Source organism: Muntiacus reevesi, chromosome 2 (genome assembly GCF_963930625.1).
Source record: "Muntiacus reevesi chromosome 2, mMunRee1.1, whole genome shotgun sequence".
In the NCBI taxonomy this organism is placed as follows: domain Eukaryota; kingdom Metazoa; phylum Chordata; class Mammalia; order Artiodactyla; family Cervidae; genus Muntiacus; species Muntiacus reevesi.
In genome coordinates, this window is record NC_089250.1 from 275135705 (window position 1) to 275157945 (window position 22241).

Genomic DNA, 22241 nt, shown 5'->3' on the forward strand with positions numbered 1-22241 from the left:
CACCCACTGCAGTGAGACCAGACACTGGAAGAAAGAGTGCCCCCATCGCAGAGGGACATCTAAAGGGTCCAAGAAGTTCAGTCAACCCAACACAGAAAGGTACCAGCCTAAGCCGGCCTTGCAAAACCTTATCGGACTCGCTGGAGCAGAATCAGAGTTGGGAAGACCCAGCTCCCTGATCCTAGGCCCCCGGGAACCCACGATCTCAACGAAGTTGCGGGCCAATCAATGACTTTGACGGTGGATGCCGGGGCTGAACCCTCCGCAGTAACCACAGCTGTGGCTCCCCTCACAGGCTGATCAGCGACTCTTGCTGGGGCCTCGGGGGACATGACAGCCCGCTCACTGTACAAGGCTCATGCGTGTCAGCGAGGGGGCCATCTGGGGACTCAGGAAGTTCTCTACTTACTGGAATGCCCCATTCCCCCGCTAGGGGGAGACCTACTGGTAGAGCTGCGGACACAAATCACCGTTCCCCCGGAAATCCTGTGAGCCTCACTCTGGGGAGACAATCGTCTCTGATGACGGCCATGGCCGTGTGTCGGGAGCTGCCAGGACGTGCCCTGGCCGTGACAAGGTCACGGGACGAGAAAGGAACCTGCAAGGCAGCTCTTCCCCTCGGGGTTGTCCCGGGGGCCCGGCATGTCCCTTTCTTCCTTCTGTCTTACTTTTGTTGGGCTTTCTATTAATTTTGGGGAACATAATATATAGTAATAAGGCCTCCCTGGAAAAGTCCAAGCCTTTTTGGAAATGCTCATGATTGCTCTGGCTCAGGACTCGATCACAAACATCAAGTCAAAAAAGAAAAGGCCACAGGGAGAGTTTGGCTGCTTGCTTAAAAAATTATAATGTTCTAGAATAGAAAAGAGTAGAGGCATTTAGGTTTAGAAGTAGATATACTGCTTTAGTTTACTTGCTCCTTGGTTGAAAGGGTTGTCATTATTGCTATTTCCTTGCTGCTATTTGTTCATTGATTCCCTTTCTTTAAACAACATCGGATATTATCGGTATTTTTGTAGAATTAGAAAATGGGGTACATAGGATTTCAATAGAAGATTTATATTAACCAGCTTCACTGCCATTTTCTCACTATTAATAGAGGTGTTTTGCTGCTTTAGAGGTGTTTTTGCTGTTTAATAGTTAATCATTGTTAATTGAGATTTTGTGGTTTCAGGTAAAGAAAAATATCAGGTTTTTCTCATGGTACTCTTCTCAGAAATGTCAAACATGTTACTGTGACCCTTCCCATGTGTTGTTTTATTACCCAAAGAATTCATACAGTATCTGGAATCTATGGAACATTATTTTTCTTAGAATGAGAATGTTAGACCATTGAGGCAAGAAGACTATATATAGGACATTTAAAAAAAAAAAAAACCCTGTAATCAGGGACGTTCTAGATGAATGCATAGGGGAAAACCATAGGGACAAAAATATTGACAGAAGCACGAAACACTATCTGATGCAATATGTGGTGGCTTCAGGGGGAGGCAACGTTCATTCTATAAAAACTGAGCTATCCTAGAAAAAAAAAAAAGAAAAGCTACCTCTTCTTCGCAAACTTCTGTGTGTGTCTGTCTTCTTCCTCGCCGACTCCACTCATCCCTTGCGTATTCCTGGTCCTGCCAGGGCTGGACCTCGGCAACCCTGCCTAGGGAAGATCAAAGACAGCTCTATATCTCGGGGAGGGAACAAATAAATCCCTCCAGGATGCTAATAGAATTCCCTGATGTCTGGGCAGAGAAGGGGCTCCCAGATTTGGTTAATAACCATGTGCCCATTATAGTGGGCCCGAGGCCAGAAGCCACACCAGTCAGACGGAAACAATATCCAGGACCACGGGAGACACGCCTGGGAATTCGGGACCACAGCCAGCGCCTACGAGATGCCGAAATCGTAATCAAATATCAGTCTCCTTGGAACACCCCACTCTTACCAGTCAAAAAGTCTGGAGGGAATGACTACAGCCCCGTCCAGAACCCCCGAGCCGTCAACAGTGCAGTGATCATCATCAATCCACTGGTCGTAAATCCTTACAGTCTCCTGAGTTTCTTAGCGGCTCAGACATGCTCTTCACCTGCCTCCATCAAGGATGCATTCTTTTGCCTCCGACTGTCACCAGCCAGCCAGCCCTCGTTTGACTGAGAGGGATGACCCACACACCGGGAAAAAGACACAGCTGACTTGAACCAGACTGCCACAAGCTTCAGGAACTCACCTGCCCTGTTTGGTGAACACGTGGCTACAGACCTTGCTGCCTCTCCCAGAGACACTTTGAACTGCACCCCCACTCCAGCGCAGGGATGATCTGGTGCTAGCCGGTCCCTCCCAGGGGACTGCTGGAGGCACCAGAGCCCCGACGCCTCTACCCTACACCTCAGGCCACAAGGTGCATGGGAATAGGCTCAGATCAGCAGACAAGAGGCCGAGCACCTCGGGTTTGTCATCTCCAAAGGGCATCGGGCACTTGCTCATGAGACCAAAGAAGCCATCTGTTCAAAACTTCGGTTGAAAGCCAAGAAAGAGTCCATGAGTTGGGGCTGCTGGATTCTGCTGATCTGGAGACCAGGTTTCTCTGAAATAATGGAGCCTTTGTTTATAGCCACAGCAGGGTCTGGTAAGGACCCCCTGGGTTGGGAACCTGAACAAAGAAAGGCCTTCAAGGAGATTAAGAGACTCTTGAGCAGCGCTCCAGCATTAGGGCTGCCAGATAAGACAGGGGGCTTTAACCTCTTTGTACATGAACAAAATCACACTGCACTGGGGGTCCTCACACAAACAGCTGGGCCATGGCAGGGCCCAGAGGCATACCTGTCCAAACCACTGGATCCAGTGACCGCGGGATGGCCGCCACGCCTCCGGGCATTGGCTGCCACTGTGATTCTGGCCAGAGAAGCAGATAAGCTTACACTAGGACAAAATGTAAATGTAAAGATTCCCCATGCTGGTACTGCCCTGAAACAGGGCACATAAGCGGCTGGCTGTGGGGAGCCGCCGGGATGCGCCCAGTCTGTGACAAGGTCACGGGACGAGAGAGGAACCTGCAAGGCAGCTGTTCCTCACACGGGGCTGCCCCGGGGGCCCACTGTGTGCCCTCGGGAGTCACCGGGACGGACCCAGGCCGTGACAAGGCCATGGGATGAGAGAGGAACCTGCAAGGCAGCTCTTCCCCTCGGGTATGTCTCTTTCCTCTTTCTGTCTCACTGTTGTTGGGCTTTCTATTAATTTTTGGAAATGTAATATATAGTAGTAAGGCCTCCCTGGAAAAGTACAAGCCTATTTAGAAATGCTCATGATTGCTCTTGCTGAGGACATGTCCATAAACATCATGTCAAAAAGGAAAAGGAAAAAAAAAAAAAAAAAAAAAAAACATTTAAAGAAAGGAAAAGGCCACAGGCATAGTTTGGCTGCTTACTTAAAAGATGATAATGTTTTAGAATAGAAAAGAGTAGAGGCACTTAGATTTAGAAGTAGATATACTGCTTTAGTTTACTTGCTCCTTGGTTGAGAGGGTTTTCATTACTGCTATTTCCTTGCTGCTATTTGTCCATTGTTTCCCTTTCTTTAAGCAACATTAAAAAAAAAAAAAAAAAAAAGGAAGATTATGGGTATTTCTGTAGAGTTAGGAAATTGGGTACATAGGATTTCAATAGAAGATTGATATTAACCAGCTCACTGCCATTACATGACTATTAATAGAGGTGTTTTACTGCTTCATATTTAATCACTGTAGACTTTGCAATTTTAGGTAAAGAAAAATATCAATGTTTTCACATGGTGCTATTCTGAGAAATGTCAAACATGTTTGTGTAGCCCTTCCCATGTATTGTTTTATTGTCTACCGAATTCATGCTATATCTGAAATTTGTGGAACGTTGTTTTTGTTAGAGTGAAAATGTTAGGCCATTGAGCCAAGAAGACTAGTGTATGGGACATTCAGGGAAAAGCCCTGTAATCGGAAATGTTCCAGATGAATACACAGGGGAGAAACATGGGAAGGAAAAATATTGATAGAAGCACGAAACCAATATCTGATGTAATATGTGGTGACTTAAGGGGGAGTTAATGTTCATTCTATTAAAACTGATCTGTTCTAAAAATAAAAAAAAAAGAAGCTTTTTCTTCCACGGAACCGTCTTTGTGTGTTTGTCTTCTTCTTCGCCGACACCACCCATCCCTCGGGTATTCCTGGGCCCGCTGGGGTTGGACTCCACCAGCTGGCCAACTCCAGGATGATTCACTATCAAGAACTGCTTTCCAAAAACCCATGGGTCCAAGTCAAGACTGTGTGGACACTGAACCCCACCAGTTTTTGCCCACAGAAGCAGGAACCCCGATCATAACCGTAAGGAGCTCATAGATGAGATTTACTCGAGCAGGCTGGGCCTGATGGACATTCCCCACTAGAATGGAGAACTGGAACTGTTCACCGACGGAAGCACTTTTATCCAAGACGGGCAGCGCAGAGCAGTCTCTGCCTTAACAAGAACCCATGAGATAGTGAAGGCCGAGGCCTTGCCACAAGGGTGGTCAGCACCGAGGGCTGAACTGTCGGCACTCGCCCAGGCGCTAAGGCATGCCGAAGGGAAAGGAGCCAACACGTATACCGAGGCAAGGTATGCCTTTTGCTACTTTAGATGTCCATGGAGCTACTTATAAAGAAGGGACTATTGACAGAGGGGGAGGGAGGAGATTACAAACAAAAAAGAAATTCTTCACCCTTAGAAGCAGTCTGGAAGCCTTGCCAAGTGGCAGTCATCCATTGTAAAGGCCATCAGCGAGGAAGTGATATCAGCAACGGAGATCAGTTGACTGACCAGGCAGCCAAGGAAGCAGCGACCCATCCGAGGCCAACAGTGGAACCTGAGTCAATCGTTAAGGTCCTCTTTGCACCAGAAATGCCTCCCCAAAATATGCCAAGGAAGAAGATCAATGGGCTCTAAATGAGGGAAGAATAAAAGAAAAGGAGAGCTGGTAGAAGCTCCCAGACCTAAGACTCCTTGTGTCCAGCAATATAGAAATCCAGCTGGTAAAACAGCATCATGAGAAAACTCCTTTAGGAAAACCTGCGCTGGCGAGCTTACTGAGCCACTTCTATTTCGTCCCTAAGCTCCCAGCCCTATGCGTGCAGATCAGTGCTAATTCTGTGACTTGTGCTCAGAAAAACGCCAGTCAAGGACCAAGACCCAACCCAGGGGTGCTGACCGTTGGAACACTGCACTTTGATGATGTAGAAGTGGACTTCACTGAAGTCAAGCCCTATAGGGGCTACAAGTATTTCCTTGTGGTAGTCTACACCTGCTCAGGATGGGCTGAAGCGTACCCCACATGCACTGAACGGGCACGAGAAGTGGCCAAGGCCCTGTGAAGAGACATGATCCTGAAATATAAGCTATCTCTCTCCCTAGGGTCTGACAACAGGCCAGCATTTGTGTCTCAGATAATCCAAACCTCATCCGGGACACTGGGCCTCAAATGGAAGCGTCACAACGCTTACAGGCCTCAGAGCTCAGGGAAAGTTGAACGCATGAATTGTAACCTCAGGACTACATTTGCTAAACTCTGTCAGGAGACCAGTAATCTTGGATTGACATGTTACCCCCCAGCCTGACTCCAAGCCCGATGCACCCTGAATCCTCAGGCTATTCTCCCTTTGAGATCTTATATGGGAGAAAACCCCCAGTGATAGGAAAACTCAAGGGAAACTCCCAACAATTAGCTGACCTGGAGATGTCCTGACACCTCCATTTCCTGGGAAAAGTCTTCCACCATATCACCCGAGAAATCTTCGAAAGGACAGCCATTCCTTTGGGCAATTGGGTTCATCCCAGGCCTCCAGGAGAAGACGTAGGGGTTGAAGACTGGAAAGAAGAACCATGTCAGCCAGGAGACAGGCCCTCACACAGTTGTTCTGGCAACCCCTAGTGCTCTTAAACTTACGGGCGTCATCCCTTGGATCCACCAAACCAGAGTCAAGAAGGCAGCGGCTCCCTGTGATGAGGACACCTGGAAAACAATCTGGGACCCAAGAAAGCCCCTCAAGGTCTGGTTCCAAAAACAATGGAACTCACCCCCCAAAGATGCTGCGCCTGCTCTAGCCGCTCCAGAAGCTGACTAGTCACGTGCCATTCACGCACGGCAGAAGCTTGAGGATTCTTCAGCCTTGTTCGAGCCACACTCCGGCAGCTGGCTGGTCAACTCACGGAAGCTTGATAATCTGGCTCTCAAGATATCACTGGATTTTTATTGTCAACTTTGGCCTCTGTTGCTCATTGGTATTATTGTTGTACACTTTGCTACAGGACTAGCTTCAGTAACGCCCCCAGGACTGGGATATGGGTCAGAAGGTGCGGTTAGCTGTCTGTTAACTCACCGAAGTGGGAAGCTTCATCCTAATTAGATGTTTCTATGACTGATTCTCCCTCGTATCTAAATCGCTAACAGAATAGCTTACCCCACTTCATGATAGGCTCAGTTGCTATAGCCGTGACAACTCAGAGATGCGGAGAAAACCTTTTGCAAGTGCTCAATTACCTGTTATGTGCAGGCTGCTTTGGAGCCGTTTAGTGTCCCTTGCTGTAATGGATGGAGCCATTCCTTTTCGATCATGCACCTGTGAATATTACAGTCAACCCTTGGAAAAATCCCTTACTCAACCATCAGCTAGAGCAATATAGAGATAGCCTATCCTATAGGCCGATCACCTTCTGCCTTCATAACCATGCGGTGTATATCCAGGGTCCTGAGTGCCAAAAATTGTTCCCAGCTGTGTCCCCCACTGCCTCTACCTTTCCCCCACCAGAGGATCCAAACCCCGGGCCGCACCCCGACACCATGGCATTGCCATCATGCCCCTGTACCTCCGTCTATGCCCAAATGCCATGTAGATGTTACAACCCAGAACAGCTGTCTGTCTGCCAAATAAATGGAAAAACCTACTGGACAGGGACAATAATGCAGACAAATGAAATCACGGACCAACTTTGCCCTTAAAAATCAGGCTCTGCCTGTTGGTAGTATGACGCAGGTTATAGAGTTAACTCCCCGTTAAACCTTCATCTGTAACAGATTCTCAATGCAACTCCTCACCTTCTATACGACACCAACCCCAGCTGGCCAGGGATCGCTGGCTTTGCTCATCCCTAGGAGCTTCATGGTATTTAGCTATACCAGTAACATTAAATATTGCAACAGCCATGGGAACTCTGATAGATCCACCCTTACAAGGGCCAGTCTTAAGGACAATTGAGTTAACTCAAAAGACTCCAGAATGCTTTACAAATGATGGAGGAAGTGAAGTTGTAGGCAATTTAGCCAGGGACGAATGTAATCAAACTGTAAAATGTGAGTGGCCCACTCATCTTGCAACAGACACAATATGGTGCCGCCCCATCAAGGCCTTTGCTTTGTTTGTGGGACAGATGTTTACTCATGTCTACAAGTCAATGGATGGGTATCTGCACCTTAGCTTTCCTCGATCCTCAGATGAATATTGACCCTAACAACCAGACTCTCACTGTACCTCTGACAGCACAGACTTGGTCAAAAAGAGCCATCCAGCTAATCCCCTACTGGTTGGTTTGGAAGTTTTGGCTAGTGGAAGTATTGGAATAGGAGGCATTGCTTCATCAATCACCTTCTACCATACACTATCCGAGGACTTCACATGAAGGAGGAAACAGAACAGGCTCTGTCTTGAAAGCAGGACTCCATCTTGGGCCGGACTGTGGACTTTGAGCTATATGCATAGTATCTATGGAAACGACATATCAACTGGAAAACAAAGGCCCCCAGGAGACCTCAGGGCTCTCCTTTGCCTAAAAGAACACCCTAGTTATCTGTGTAACCGAATGGAATCATACATTCTATTACACTTTTTGGGTATGACCACAGGCTTGTTGGTCTTAACTACCTAGGCTTAACTACCTAGGCTTCAGGCATATGATTGCTGGTTAACTTTGATTGTATCATTCTTTTTCCATTGTTCAGACTAGTTTCAGGGAACCTTATACACTTAGGGAATATAAGGCTTTCACAAAACCTGGTTGGGGTCCTTGTCTAAGAGGAGACTCTCCCTTGGCCCTGCTGGTGTCATAAACTGCACTCCACTATCTGCGTTGTCCTTCTGAAAGAGTTTGTTTCCCAGAACGCGTGGCTACAACACAGACAACATTGAGAGAGTAGCCACATTTTGAGGGCCTTACAGTAGCAGCTAGATTTCTTGACTGAGGTGTTTTAAAGAATGGGAGAGGGCTCCACCTACTGACAGCTGAAAAGGCAGGACTCTGCCTCTTCTTGAACGAAGAACGCTGCTTTTGTGGAAACCAATTAGGAATAGTCAGAGACATGGCCCAACAGCTAATGGAATGAATCATGAAAAGCAGAGAGGAACTAGCAAAGTCCTGGGGTAATTGGAACAGTACCTGGAGCTGGGAATTGTGGCCTCTCCCATTAACCGGTACTCACTTCATGTCCTTTCAGGCCCTTTTTGTGGCCCTTGTATTCTCAAAGTTATTACCCAGTTCATCACCTCTCGAGGGGAATCCATAAAGTTACAAATGTTAATAGCTCAATATAGTCCCCTAAACGACGGGGAGCTCTGAATGTCCTATCAAACATGAGATGATGCTTTCTACAATGAGTGATAGAAGCAGCAAGAGGGTGCAATGAAGAAGGAAAACTACAGATTTTTTCATAGACTCCTTCTCCTTTTGCCTCTGTAACTCAGCTTCCCTTTTATAAAGTTATGATCACGAAGGTCTCATATTGTGCGGACTCACAATACTAGGAACTAGAATTAATCTAACTCATCCTTGTCCTCCTCTTTGCAATTGCCCTAGCCCCTGCAAACCTGCAAACTCTCTTAATCATGCCTGTCCACGTATAAAATCTCTGTAACCCCTTTCGGGCTCAGAACTTGGAGTGTTAACTCCTCTGGCCCCCGGCATAGTAAACCTGAGATCTCCAACTCTCCAAGAGTCGGTGCTTGGTTTCTGCAATGACCGAAACACCTCCAGCCTCCTGGTCTCTGAAGTTGGAGGTCCCTCGCTTGCAGACAGGCGGTCACAGTTCAAATCATTTTGTGAAAACCTGTGTCCCCAGGTTGCAGAGGGTAGTAGAAAAACCTAAGTACTCAGGGTATCCTGTGGCTTCCCAATGGCACTAGTGGTAAAGAACCACTTGTCAATGTAGGAGACGCCAAGAGATGTGAGTTCAATTCCTGGGTCAGGAAGATCCCCTGGAGGAGGTCATGGCAACCCATTCCAGTATTCTTCCCTGCAGAGTCCCCACTGGCAGAGGAGACAGGCGTTCTACAGTCCAGGGGGAGGCAAAGAGTTGGACTTAGCGCTAAAGGCAAGACATCTTTGGAAAGAATTCTGAGAGCAAAGCTTTGCAGGAACACAACGCCCCCAGGTTATTCCAAACAGGCATTCCCCACCACCCCTCCCCCAAGGGCAGAGGCAGAGGCAGCGGAGGGCCACACCCATCCTAGAGAGAGCCCCTCCCCAGGCAATCTGCCCGACTTCCTTTGTTTCTAGAAGTTCCCGCCCACAGAGCTCTCAGGAGTGCGGGGTGTGAGGCTGCAGCTCAGGGCTCCTAAATGCGGGTCTTCACCCGCCATGTTTCAAACACCCTCAGATGTATGTCAGCTAGCCCAGTAGTCAAGTCTGTTGTCTCCCGTCAATTCTGCTGCGATCTGCTCTCTGGAATGCAAAAAGGAAGGAGAACTTTCAGGGGTGGTCTGCAAAGAGAATGCATCAAAGGTAAGCACCCAGCACAGAATGTGATTAACATGTCAGATTAGTCTTGATTGCCGCCTACCGATCAGGAACAGAGGAAGCCCAAAAAAGGCTCAGAAAAGGGCAGGAGAGACCAGAACCTTTTTTCTTCGTTTTCACTGCAGCAGTTGCAGGTGAAAGAGCTGTGTGGATGCCGTTGAAGGTATTTTCTCAACCTGTGGATGTGAGTTTGCGACATAACATCCCCAGAGAAGACTCAGAGCAGCAAGAAGAAGAGGAGGAAATGGCAGCTTCTCAGGTAAATGTCCTGTCTGGGTCTGGGGCTATGCTGATTTTCCTCCTGAAATGCCTGGACTGAGAACCTGAAAACCTTTCATTCTCTGATTCTAAGTTTTCTCCCTGGGTGGTTTGTTATTATCTACCTCTTAGTTTTTCAATTTTTTCTTAGTATAGTGAAGAGCAGCTCTTTATTTATTTATTTTTTAATGTTATTTTATTAGTTGGAGGCCAATCACTTCACAACATTTCAGTGGGTTTTGTCATACATTGACATGAATCAGCCATAGAGTTACACGTATTCCCCATCCCGATCCCCCCTCCCACCTCCCTCTCCACCCGACTCCTAAGGGTCCTCCCAGTGCACCAGGCCCGAGCACTTGACTCATGCATCCCACCTGGGCTGGTGGTATGTTTCACCATAGATAATATACATGCTGTTCTTTCAAAACATCCCACCCTCACGTTCTCCCCCAGAGTTCAAAAGTCTGTTCTGTACTTCTGTGTCTCTTTTTCTGTTTTGAATATAGGGTTATCGCTACCATCTTTCTAAATTCCATATATATGTGTTAGTATGCTGTAATGTTCTTTATCTTTCTGGCTTACTTCACTCTCTAAGAGCAGCTCTTTAGACTAACTTCTCCATTAAATCCCAGAGCCTGTTATCCATTGTCTGTATCCCGGCTTTCTCTAGAGCCTAATGAATTCTCAACATGAATTAGTGACTTTCAGTTCTTCACTATATGCCCTTAGGGCGAGATCAACACGGGGAGGCACTACGACCAGAGACTCCCATTGGGATGTGGTCTGGCGTTAGGATCATAGTGAAGTAGGGGAAATGCCGAGATGAGTTTACATCTGGATGCAGGTTCAGGTCATTAGAGCAGGAGTTACAGATTGTCCTTATAAATAGAGTGAACTAAGTGGTCCACAGTTCTTCAGAAAAGTTTAAGAGATAAAACCATTGCAGAGACTGCTCTATATTGATAAGTGAGACTAACTACTTAAATGTAGTATTAGGCTACAGATCAGGGAAGCCATACATGAAGTGACATTTGCATAAAACACTTTTTAAAAATATTTATTTATTTGGCTGCACCGGGTTTTCGTTGTGGCAGGTAGGATCTTCAGTCATCCTTGTAGTTTTCAGATTCCTTGGTTGTGACATGCAAACTCTTAGCTACAGCATGTGGGATCTGGTTTCCTGATGAGGGAAAGAACCAGAGCTCCATGCACTGGGAGCTCAGGGTCTTAGTCACTTGATCATCACGAAGTCCCCCAACTAACATTTTCTAATGATAGATTCAGATCATAATTTCCATAATAGTGACAAAATACCCATGCAGTGATAATGCATTCTTCCATGTACTTCTTGCCCCATGACTCATGTTCACTGGTTTAGGTGTTTCTGTGAGATTCCCATTCTATGAGTTTGCTTTTTCCATTTGACTTGAACAAGTTTCTTGGAAAGAAAAAGTGAGGGATGTACCTAAACTGTCACAATTAATGGAGTAATTTCATGTCTTCTTTGTTTCTTTCTGCTTTGGAAAATGAACACTCAGGTGTGTTTAGCAGAGGTGCTGGGTTTGGGGAGTGGGGGTTTTCATCCCAAGCCCAGATCTGATCTTTTCCAGTACATTCCATGCTCACATCACAGAGTGTCATCACAGTTTTGTATTTTCCAAAATGTTTACAAGAATCTAATTAGTCCTCATCTTTGGTCATCTGTATCAAAATTTAATATACAGTTCATTTTAAATAAAGAATATCATCATCAAACATTATGTACATTTTGAATCCATTCAAAATCACCTGAGTTTAGTGACATGAAATTTTTCTCTCTTACCCTTAATGAGCATACAGCCCTGTTGGAGTGTGGGTCAGTCCTCAGTGAGATGAACTGAGTACGCTCTGGGAGTTGGTGTTGGACAGGGAGGCCTGGCGTGCTGTGGTCCATGGTGGTGAAGAGTCGGACCTGACTGAGCGACTGAACTGAACTGGAATGTATGCTTGAAAATATAAACAAGACTTGATCAATTATTTCTTCTTCTTCTTCTTCTTCTTTTTCTGGTTATTTTTTTTCATAGAATTTCTGTGGACGGGAATGTCTACCCACCCCAGCATTCCTGCTTGGGAATTTCTTGGACAGAGGAACCTGGCAAGTTAAGAGTTCATGGGTCACAAAAAATTGGACAGGCCTGAGTGACTAAAACTTTTCCTGGCTTTAGTGTTCTTTACAGTTACAGGAACTTCTATCACCTTTTCTTAGCATTGTCTCTGTGAATCTGTCTGTGTTTTCTTAGTTAAAATCTGAAGTACCTAAGCTGAAGTAAAGTTTAAGCTCTGCCATTTAATGGCTGCTTGTTAATATTTGCCAAAAGGTATAAGAGCAACTGATATTCATTATTTACTGATATTCATTATTTCTAACTAACCTAATCTCTGAGGTGGGGAGGGAACCAAGCTTCTCCCACTCCTGAATATCCTCAAGGATTCCCTTCTGACTACTCCTGTTTCTCACGGGTGGAAAGGACCAAGCTTCCCCCACTCCTGCTAATTCAAAGGGTGCCTGCCACTTGGGAAGGCTTCCAGACTATCCTATTAGGCCCACTAAAATCTGTAAAACAATTACAGTTCCAACTTAAGTATGAATTCTTACCTTACTATTCTATTTCATTGAGCTTCAAAATCGTCATTCATCGAGCAGAATTTTCAACATTACTAACTCAAATAACCTTGCTAAATATGTGGCACTATGGCCCCACTTCAGAACTCTTGGCTCAGAATACACTTAAAATTTTTTTTTTTCCTGTTTCTTTGATAAACAATTTATCCTATGTCACAGGAATAGAACACTGAAAAGTAAATATGCTAATGTTGCCCTGATGATTATATAATTTCTCTTTCAGATGAGAATAGCTACTCTAATGACTTGTGGATCATAACTCACCTCTTTTCTTAACATTAGAAATTGGGTAGAAAGGATTACTGTGTAAAAAATATATTTTGTAATACCAGCCAAGCGACTACTTCATGACTAGGTCTCTGAACTTGCTGTTTTCACCTTGGGTCACATAAGGAAGTCTTCCCACGGCCACATGCCCTCTGTGCTTTGTATTTCAGGGACGGCTGACGTTCCGGGATGTGGCCATAGACTTCACTCAAGAGGAGTGGGAATGCCTGGACCTCGGTCAGCGGGAATTGTACACGGACGTGATGGTAGAGAACTACGGGAACCTGGCCTCCTTGGGTGAGGATAACTGCCTTCCAGAATCACTCACCCACCCACTAGGTTTTGGTTTCTTCATTTCAAGAATGTCTTCTGAAATTTTCTGCTTCCCACAGTAGTTCCAGATCTCTGCTTTCTAGGGGGAAATCAGTATCTGTGAGTTTAGAAAGAAGGGCTTCATGATTCGTTATGCTGGTGACGGTTTTCTTCCTTGATGTACTCTGCCTCCTTCATTCTAGGTTACTGGTATATGTGTAAGTTCTGTGGTATTAAATAGTTGCACACTCTCTTAATTTCACATTGATGCCACTTACTTTTGCCTTAGTATTCCTTGACCAGAATCTCAGGATCTGATTGTTAGGTGTTTGTTAGAATTGTAGAGTGACTTTGAATAAAGTATTTCTGGATATCGTTTTCTAGAGCAAAATGCGTTCTCGTCTCACCTGAATACATTTTCGATTTGATAGTGAAGAATCTTTAACAACACAAATTTTCCTTTCTCTGATCAACAGGGCTTGTTTCTAAGCTGGAGCTGGTCGCCTTTCTGGAGCAACTGAAGGACCCCATGAATATATGGAGAATGGAGACAACAGCCATTTACCCAGGTAGGTATGAATGGCTGGAGATGATGACTCAGGTGAGTGGTCCAAGGAGCAGCGAGGAACTCATCCTTCATCACATGGCTTTGGAAGATTTGCTTCAATGGAAATGGTTTGAAAACCTGGGTTTGTGTATGCTACTGTCATAGAAATGTATCACCTAACCCATTCTGTCTCTTAAATCATTCATGAATTTATCTCCAGTGACTAGTTTTCTCCACCACAGTGTGAACTAATAGTCTCCTCTTGGCTTGTGACAAATTGCATTCATTCATTGCTCTTCCATTGCTTGGGGGCCCTAGGAAAACTCTGCCAATTTCTGAGTAAATATGTGACACTCCTTTCAACTTTCCTTCTACCTCTAGACAGAAATGTGTGTGTGTGAGTGGAGTGGTACACAAACTACCAAACTTCTAGGAATACTGGGGATGGGTTTTTGTCCTCTGGTTTATAATTTCCTATCCACAGGGAATGACACATAGGACCTTCTATACAAATTTCAAATTCAACTAATTTTTCCCTGCAGAAAACAAAACCTCATAAAAATGAAAGAATGCACATCTCAGGTTGACTTCAAAGTTTCTCTTTCACTTATATGATCTCATATTTAATATATTAAGTGTATTTGCCCTAATTCTAACTTGCTAAAATAATTTTTTATATTATATTACCTGATAGAATTTTAAAAGAAATTGGCATAAACTCTTGGCACATGTTCCACTATATTATTAGTAGTTGATTCAAACTATGACAATTTTTAGGTTATATAAAGAAATCTTTTTTAAATGTTCTAATTGGAATATAGTTATTTTCCAATTTTGTCCTCCTATAGAGAAAAGAGTATCAATTATACATATCAGTCACTTCAGTTCAGTTTCTCATTCGAGTCTGATTCTGCAATCCATGGTCTGCAGCAAGCCAGGCTTCTCTGTCCATCATCAACTCCCAGAGCCTGCTCAAACTGTTGGTCATCGAGTTAGTGGTGCCATCTGACCATCTCATCCTCTGTCATCCCCTTGTCTTATCTTCAGTCTTTCCCAGCATCAGGATCTTTTTCAGTGAGTCAGTTTTTTGCATCAGATGGCCAGAGCATCAGAGCTTCAGCATTAGTCCTTCCAATGAATATTCAGAACCTATTTCCTTTAGGATGGAGTGATGTGTTCTTCTTGCATTCCAAGAGACTCTCAAGAGTCTTCTCCAACACCACAGTTCAAAAGCATTAATTCTTTGGCACTCAGCTTTCCTCATGGTCCAACTCTCACATCCATACATGACTACTGGAAAAACCATAGCTTTGACTAGATGAACCACTGTCAGCAACGTAATGTTTCTGCTTTTTAATATGCTGCCTGCTTTGGTCATAGCTTTTCTTCCAAGGAGCAAGCGTCTTTAGTTTCATAGCTGTAGTCACCATCTGCAGTGATTTTGGAACCCCCAAAATAAAGTCAGTGCTTTCACTGTTTCTCCTGCCGATTGCCATGAAACGATCTGACTGGTGCCATGATCTTCATTTTGTGAAGGCTGAGTTTCTCAGCGTTTTCACCCTCTTCTTTCAGTTTCATCAAGAGACTCCTCAGGTCCTCTTTGCTTTCTGCTATAAGGGTGGTGTCATCTGTACATCTGAGATTATGAATATTTCTCCCTGATATCTTGATTCCAATTAGTGCTTCGTCCAACCTGATATGTTGCATGTGTACTGTGCATATAAGTTGAGTAAGCAGGGTGACAATGTACAGCCTTGACATACTCCTTTCCCAGTTTGGAATCATTCCATTGTCACATGTCCAGTTCTCACTGTTGCTTCTTGACATGCATACAGATGTCTCAGGAGGCAGGTACGGTAGTCTGGTGTTCCCATCTCTTGAAGAATTTTCCACAGTTTCTTGTGATCCTCACAATCAAAGACTGTGGGTTAGCCAATAAAGATGTAGTTGTTTTCCCAGGACTCTCTTGCTTTTTATATGGTCCAAGGGATGTTGACAATTTGATCTCTGGTTCCTTTGCTGTTTCTAAATCCAGCTTGACCATCTGGAAGCTCTCAGGTCACGTACTGTTGCAGGCTTGCCAGGAAAATGTTTGAGCCTTTATTACTGTTTGAAACGAGGGAAGTTGTGTAGCAGTTTGAGCCTTCCTTGGCGTTGTCTTTCTTTGTGATTGGCATGTGAACTGACCTTTCCCAGCCCTGTGTCCACTGCTGAGTGGTAAACATTTGCTGGTTTATCTAGTGCAGAACTTTAGCATTATCATCTTTTAGGACTTGAAATAGGTCAGCTGGAGTTCCATCACTTCCACTAGTTTTGTTGGTCTTCATGCCTTCTAAGTCCTACTTGACTTTGGATGCCAGGATGTCTGTTACTAGGTGAGTGATCACACCATCATGGTTATCTTGGTCATTAGATCTTTTTTGTATAGTTCTTCCATGTATTCTTGCCAACTTCTCTTAATATCTTCTGCTGCTTTTAGGCCCATCCCGTTTCTGTCCTTTATTGTTCCCATCTTTGTTTGAAATATTCCTGGTACCTCTAATTTTCTTAAAGAGATCTCTAGTTTTTCCCGTTCTATTGATTTCCTTCCCATTTAGGTCTCCACAGAGCAATGAGTAGAGTTCCGTCTTTCAGTCATGGTTTTAAAGTATCTCATTTAATTTCTTGAAACTAGTACTTTATTGAGTTTATCTTATTTGTATTCAGCTTCGTTGACAATGTCTTATGTGTCCTCAGTTTCTGATGAGTTCTCTGTCACTATCATTTATGATTTTTAGATTGAAACATCTAATAGACAATTCTCAGAAACTTGTATAGCAAGAAGTGTATTTAAGAATTACTAAGCACCTAGGATTTGTGAAAGTATTTGCTGTCTGCACTGAAGAGGACTAAAAGCAGGAAGTAACCACTAGATTGCCTGTCACCCCTGAATTCAGTGGTGATTGGAGGCTTTTATCTTGTTTCTTCCCCTATAACCTATGTCTTTGCCATAACATTTTGTCCGGCTTCAGTTTGTGGTCTCTCTTTTGAAGGCTACAGGAACCTTTAGTCCTCCTTCTGGTCTCTGCACCTTGGTGGAGGAAGTTGGTCCCAAGGTTTGTGCACTTATCCTCTTGATCTGGGCTTTGATTGCTGTTAACCGTGACCAGGGCCTGCTGTGGATATTCAGAGCTGCTTCCCCATTGTTCTGTGGTTGTTACTGCCCTCTCTCTGGTGGTGCCTACTCCCTGTGTGGTGGAATAGAGCCCCCAGACCTGAATCTTAGCTGTGATTCTGATCTGTAGTGCGAGGCAGGTGGGACAGGAGCACCGCACATGGAGAAAAGTCGCTGAGTATTACTCCTCTGGGGATGTTCGCTCAGGATGTGCTCTGGTTCCTCCTCCCATGTATTCTGCCGGCTCTCATGTGATGTAGTGTAGGCACTGCTCTTGGCCCCACCTTAAGCATGGGCAGGATGGCACATCACCCTGGGGTCTCGCAGATGTTGTTTTCACAAGGTCACTAGCATAGATTCAGTGAAGTCAGGTCCTGGGATTGCATTCAGTGTGGAGCTGGACCCTCTGGTGCTCGGGGGCAGCTCAGGCTCTGTCCTGGCCCAGCCCCCTTGTGTGGGAGCCCACAGAGTCTACAGCAGCTAGAGCTACCCCTGCCTTGACTGAGAGAGCGCTGGTAGGTGATTCAGATGCTCTGTAGGGGCTGAGGTTAGATAGCCGGTCGTGGGTGTGAGACCGTGGCTTCTGTTGCTGCAGGGAGAGGTGTCAGCTTTTCTTCTTCATCCCTGGGGCTCAGCTGTGCTTTCAGCTCCATCTGAGCGTGTGGACAACTCACAGGTGTCTTCTTCTGAGCTGCCCCAAAGCGTAGGAGTCTGCTGATTGTGGAGGATGTAGATGGGGGAGGCCGTGCCTGTGGGCTCAAAAGTCCTACATGGTTGGAGTTCTTCATAGTCCTGGGCGAGAACGTCCAGCAGAAGGGACAAGGGATGCAATGGGCTTCTTCTTTGGGCATCACTCACTAATGCCTCTCTGCTCACAGGTGGTTCAGGCTTCCACCACTAACATCCCCTTTGCAGAGCTCTTCCCACAGCCCCATCGCTTCAGGATGTTTCCTCACAGCCAACCTCAATCCTCTGCCTGGGTCTGCTCTCCGAACCCCACATTTCAGCACCCAGCCCTTGTCTTCAGTGGTGGACATGCCTCTCAGGCTGGGTGGGCAGGGCAGGGTCAGGACCCCGTGTGCAGGTCTCTCTCTGTTTTGCTGCCACACGCTGGTTGCCATGTTCTCTCCCACAAAGAGTGAGGCTCTCCTGTCCAGACTGAGTGCCTGACGAGGTGCTTCCCTGAATGTGGAGACCACTCCTCACTTTCATGTCCCCCCAGGTTGCAGGCCCCTTCCCACTTCCTCTCCCCTTCCTTTTCCTTCTTCTTTCTATTGTCCTACCTGGCCCAGCAGGAACCTTTCTTGTTTTTTTAGATTTCAAGTGGTCCCTGCTAGTGTTCAGCTGGGCTCTGTGAGAATTGTTTCATTTCTGATTCGTTTGTGGAGACAGAGATGGTCTTCACATCTGCCTAATCCTCTGGCATCTTGATGCTTCCATCTCTACTTTTATCTCTATTTTAGTTTTAAACTAGCTATGGTCATCAATTTTCTCTAAATGTTTAAAGATATTCACTGAGAATAGCAGGGGAAATTACCTGTTATTTGATATCTTTCAGCCTTGTCTCCACAAGACACCCAGGATTTGATGCCAAAGAATCCAGCATTAGAAGATGTGTCCCCAAAGGCAAACCTAGGAATATATCAAATGTTTCACCACAGAAACTTAAATTTAAGGAACGACTGGGAATGTACATGGGTATATGAAAGACAGAGAGGATCTTTATATGGACTTAAAGAAATGGAGACAGTTACACAGAATGCTAACATTACTGGAAAAAGAATTGAGCGACCCGAGTCAAGTTGGGAGAAACACCCACTTCAGTCTTCAACATTTGCCAAGATGTGTAAGTGTTTAAGAAAAGATTTCCATCCTTTTTTGAAACATACATGTTCTCTAAAAGGAAACGTGGAAAATCTGGGAGGTAATCTAGTCTCTATTGCAAATATTCATTCAAACAATTCTGAACATAGGCTTCGACTAAACATACATTCAAGCATGTCTGAACACCTACAATTTAACAGTGAGTGGGAAAACTCACAATCTAATCAATTTGAGGGATCCACGAGCAGGGGCTCATTTTTCTTCCCCCAACAGATATTTTCTCTCCATTCAAAGATGTATAATGTTGATGATACTGGAAGAGATGCAATCCAACCATCATTGTTCAATACATATTGTGGTATGTTCAGTACACAACAACTTTCCATGTGCAATGAAATGAGTCAGACCTTTAGTAAGAGCTCCAGCTCCAATAATTACAAGAGTATTTTTGGTGGACTGAGAAGGTATTCAGGAAATGAAATTGGATATATTGTTGTAGGGGACTCCAGTCTTAAGAAACATCAGGGACCCGAATCGTCAAACAAGGATTCTAAAAGTAATACATGTAGCAATACCTTTGATCAAATGTCAGGTTTTTCTCTCGTTAAGAGTACTTGTACTGAAGGGAGGACTTGTACTGAATATGGTATGGTTTCTAATCAGTCTTCAGAACTTATTCAACCACAGACTGTTCAGAATTCACAGAAAGAAAACAAGTGTAAGATATGTGGGAAACTGTTTAGTAAATCATGCCATCTAAGTAGACATAAGAAAATTCATAGAGGAAGGAAACCTTTCCAATGTACAGAATGTAGCAAAGTGTTTAAGCATCGCTCAGTTCTTTCTCAGCATCAGCGAATTCACACTGGAGAGAAACCTTATAAGTGTGCGGAATGGGGCAAAGCCTTTACTTACAACTCCCATCTTATTGAACACCAGGGAAATCATACTGGAGAGAAGCCTTATAAATGTAAAGAATGTGACAAAGCCTTTAGTCGTCCCTCACTTCTTACTGGACATGAGCGAATTCATTCTGGGGAGAGACCTTATAAATGTAAAGAATGTAACAAAACATTTACTAAGTGCTCAAATCTTACTCGACATCAGCGAATTCATTCTGGGGAGAGACCTTATAAATGTGCAGAATGTGGCAAAGCCTTTACTTACAACTCACATCTTATTGAACACCAGCGAAATCATACTGGAGAGAAGCCTTATAAATGTAAAGAATGTGACAAAGCCTTTAGTCGTCCCTCACTTCTTACTGGACATGAGCGAATTCATTCTGGGGAGAGACCTTATAAATGTAAAGAATGTAACAAAACATTTACTAAGTGCTCAAATCTTACTCGACATCAGCGAATTCATTCTGGGGAGAGACCTTATAAATGTGCAGAATGTGGCAAAGCCTTTACTTACAACTCACATCTTATTGAACACCAGCGAAATCATTCTGGAGAGAAGCCTTATAAATGTAAAGAATGTGACAAAGCCTTTAGTCGTCCCTCACTTCTTACTGGACATGAGCGAATTCATTCTGGGGAGAGACCTTATAAATGTAAAGAATGTAACAAAACATTTACTAAGTGCGCAAATCTTACTCGACATCAGCGAATTCATTCTGGGGAGAGACCTTATAAATGTCAAGAATGTAATAAAGCCTTTAGTCATCCCTCACTTCTTACTGGACATGAGCGAATTCATTCTGGGGAGAGACCTTATAAATGTAGAGAATGTAGCAAAGCCTTTATTCAGTGTTCAGATCTTACCCGACATCAGAGAATTCATACTGGAGAGAAGTCTTATAAATGTAAAGAATGTAACAAAGCCTTTCATCATTGCTCAGGTCTTACTCGACATCAGCGAATTCATTCTGAGGAGAGACCTTATAAATGTAAAGAATGTAGCAAAGCCTTTATTCAGTGCTGGCAACTTACTGAACATCAGCGAATTCATTCTGGGGAGAGACCTTATAAATGTCAAGAATGTAGCAAAGCCTTTATTCGATACTCGGATCTTACTCGACATCAGCGAATTCATACTGGAGAGAAGTCTTATAAATGTAAAGAATGTAACAAAGCCTTTCATCATTGCTCAGGTCTTACTCGACATCAGCGAATTCATTCTGGGGAGAGACCTTATAAATGTCAAGAATGTAACAAAGCCTTTAGTCATCAATCACTTCTTACTGGACATGAGCGAATTCATTCTGGGGAGAGACCTTATAAATGTAAAGAATGTAGCAAAGCCTTTATTCAGTGCTGGCAACTTACTCAACATCAGCGAATTCATTCTGGGGAGAGACCTTATAAATGTCAAGAATGTAACAAAGCCTTTATTCGATACTCGCATCTTACTCGACATCAGCGAATTCATACCGGAGAGAAGTCTTATAAATGTAAAGAATGTGACAAAGCCTTTTATCATTGCTCAAATCTTACTCGACATCAGCGAATTCATTCTGGGGAGAGACCTTATAAATGTCAAGAATGTAACAAAGCCTTTATTCGATACTCGCATCTTACTCGACATCAGCGAATTCATACTGGAGAGAAGTCTTATAAATGCTAAGAATGTAACAAAACCTTTATTGAATGCTCACATCTTACGTGACATTAGGAAATTCATACTGCAGAGAGACCTTATAAATGTAAAGAATGTGACAAAGAATTTATTCAGTGCTTGCAACTTACTCAACATGAGCGAATTCGTACTGGAGAGAAGCCTTATAAATGTGAAGAATGTGACAAAGGCTTTACTACGAATCCGGCCCTTACTCAACATCACCAAATTCATCCTGGGGATAGATGTTATAAATGTACAGAATGTGGCAAGGCCTTCTTTACGGGTTCTAATCTTACTAAACATCGGCGAATCCATACTAGGGAGAGACCGTATAAATGTACAGAATGTGGCAAAACCTTTAATCGGAATTCAATTCTTACTACATATTTGTGAGTTCATACTGGAGAGAAACCTTATAAATGTACAGAATTTGGCAAACCCTTTAGTCATGGTGGTAATCTCACTAAACATCTGAGAACACACACTGGAAAGAAACCCTAGTAATGGAACAAGTGATGGAAGAGGTTTGCCCTGAACATGCATCAGAAAACACAAGAGTTTATATAAGAAACCTATGGAAGTGATGTAACAAATATGTAGAAAGGTTGTTAATCAAAAGTTAAATCAAAGTAAATACCAGAGATTGCATACTAGAAGGCATTTCATTGGTTTTGTTTTCAGAAGTTTCTCTGAAGGAGAATGACTGTAGGGAGTACTCCATAGTTAAAACACATAGAAAATGGATATATTAGCATGAATCACGAGATGAAGGTTTATGGTTAGAAAGTTACAATTCTTAGCAATGTATGTATGTTTGTTAATAATGACAGGATTTGAGATTATTTGAAGTGAATGCAATTCAGCACTCAA

General features: G+C 44.0%; 1 protein-coding gene across 1 annotated transcript; it reads left to right on the forward strand.

The window, feature by feature from the left end:
- Positions 1–530: 530 nt before the first annotated feature.
- Positions 531–21377, forward strand: LOC136159544 (zinc finger protein 420-like). The gene is made up of 4 exons (XM_065921887.1): positions 531–605; positions 13140–13266; positions 19615–20605; positions 20942–21377. Exons 1-4 carry the CDS (start codon positions 531–533, stop codon positions 21375–21377), a joined length of 1629 nt encoding a protein of 542 aa, XP_065777959.1.
- Positions 21378–22241: the final 864 nt, after the last annotated feature.

What these genes read in the sequence shown, in the direction of transcription:
- LOC136159544 (XM_065921887.1), top strand. Translation starts at nt 531, where the DNA reads ATGGCCGTGTGTCGGGAGCTGCCAGGACGTGCCCTGGCCGTGACAAGG. An exon ending in ACGAGAAAGGAACCTGCAAG is followed by an intron (nt 606 to 13,139) that starts GCAGCTCTTCCC and finishes TTTGTATTTCAG; the next exon opens with GGACGGCTGACGTTCCGGGA. An exon ending in AGAATTCATACTGGAGAGAA is followed by an intron (nt 20,606 to 20,941) that starts GTCTTATAAATG and finishes TTCTGGGGAGAG; the next exon opens with ACCTTATAAATGTCAAGAAT.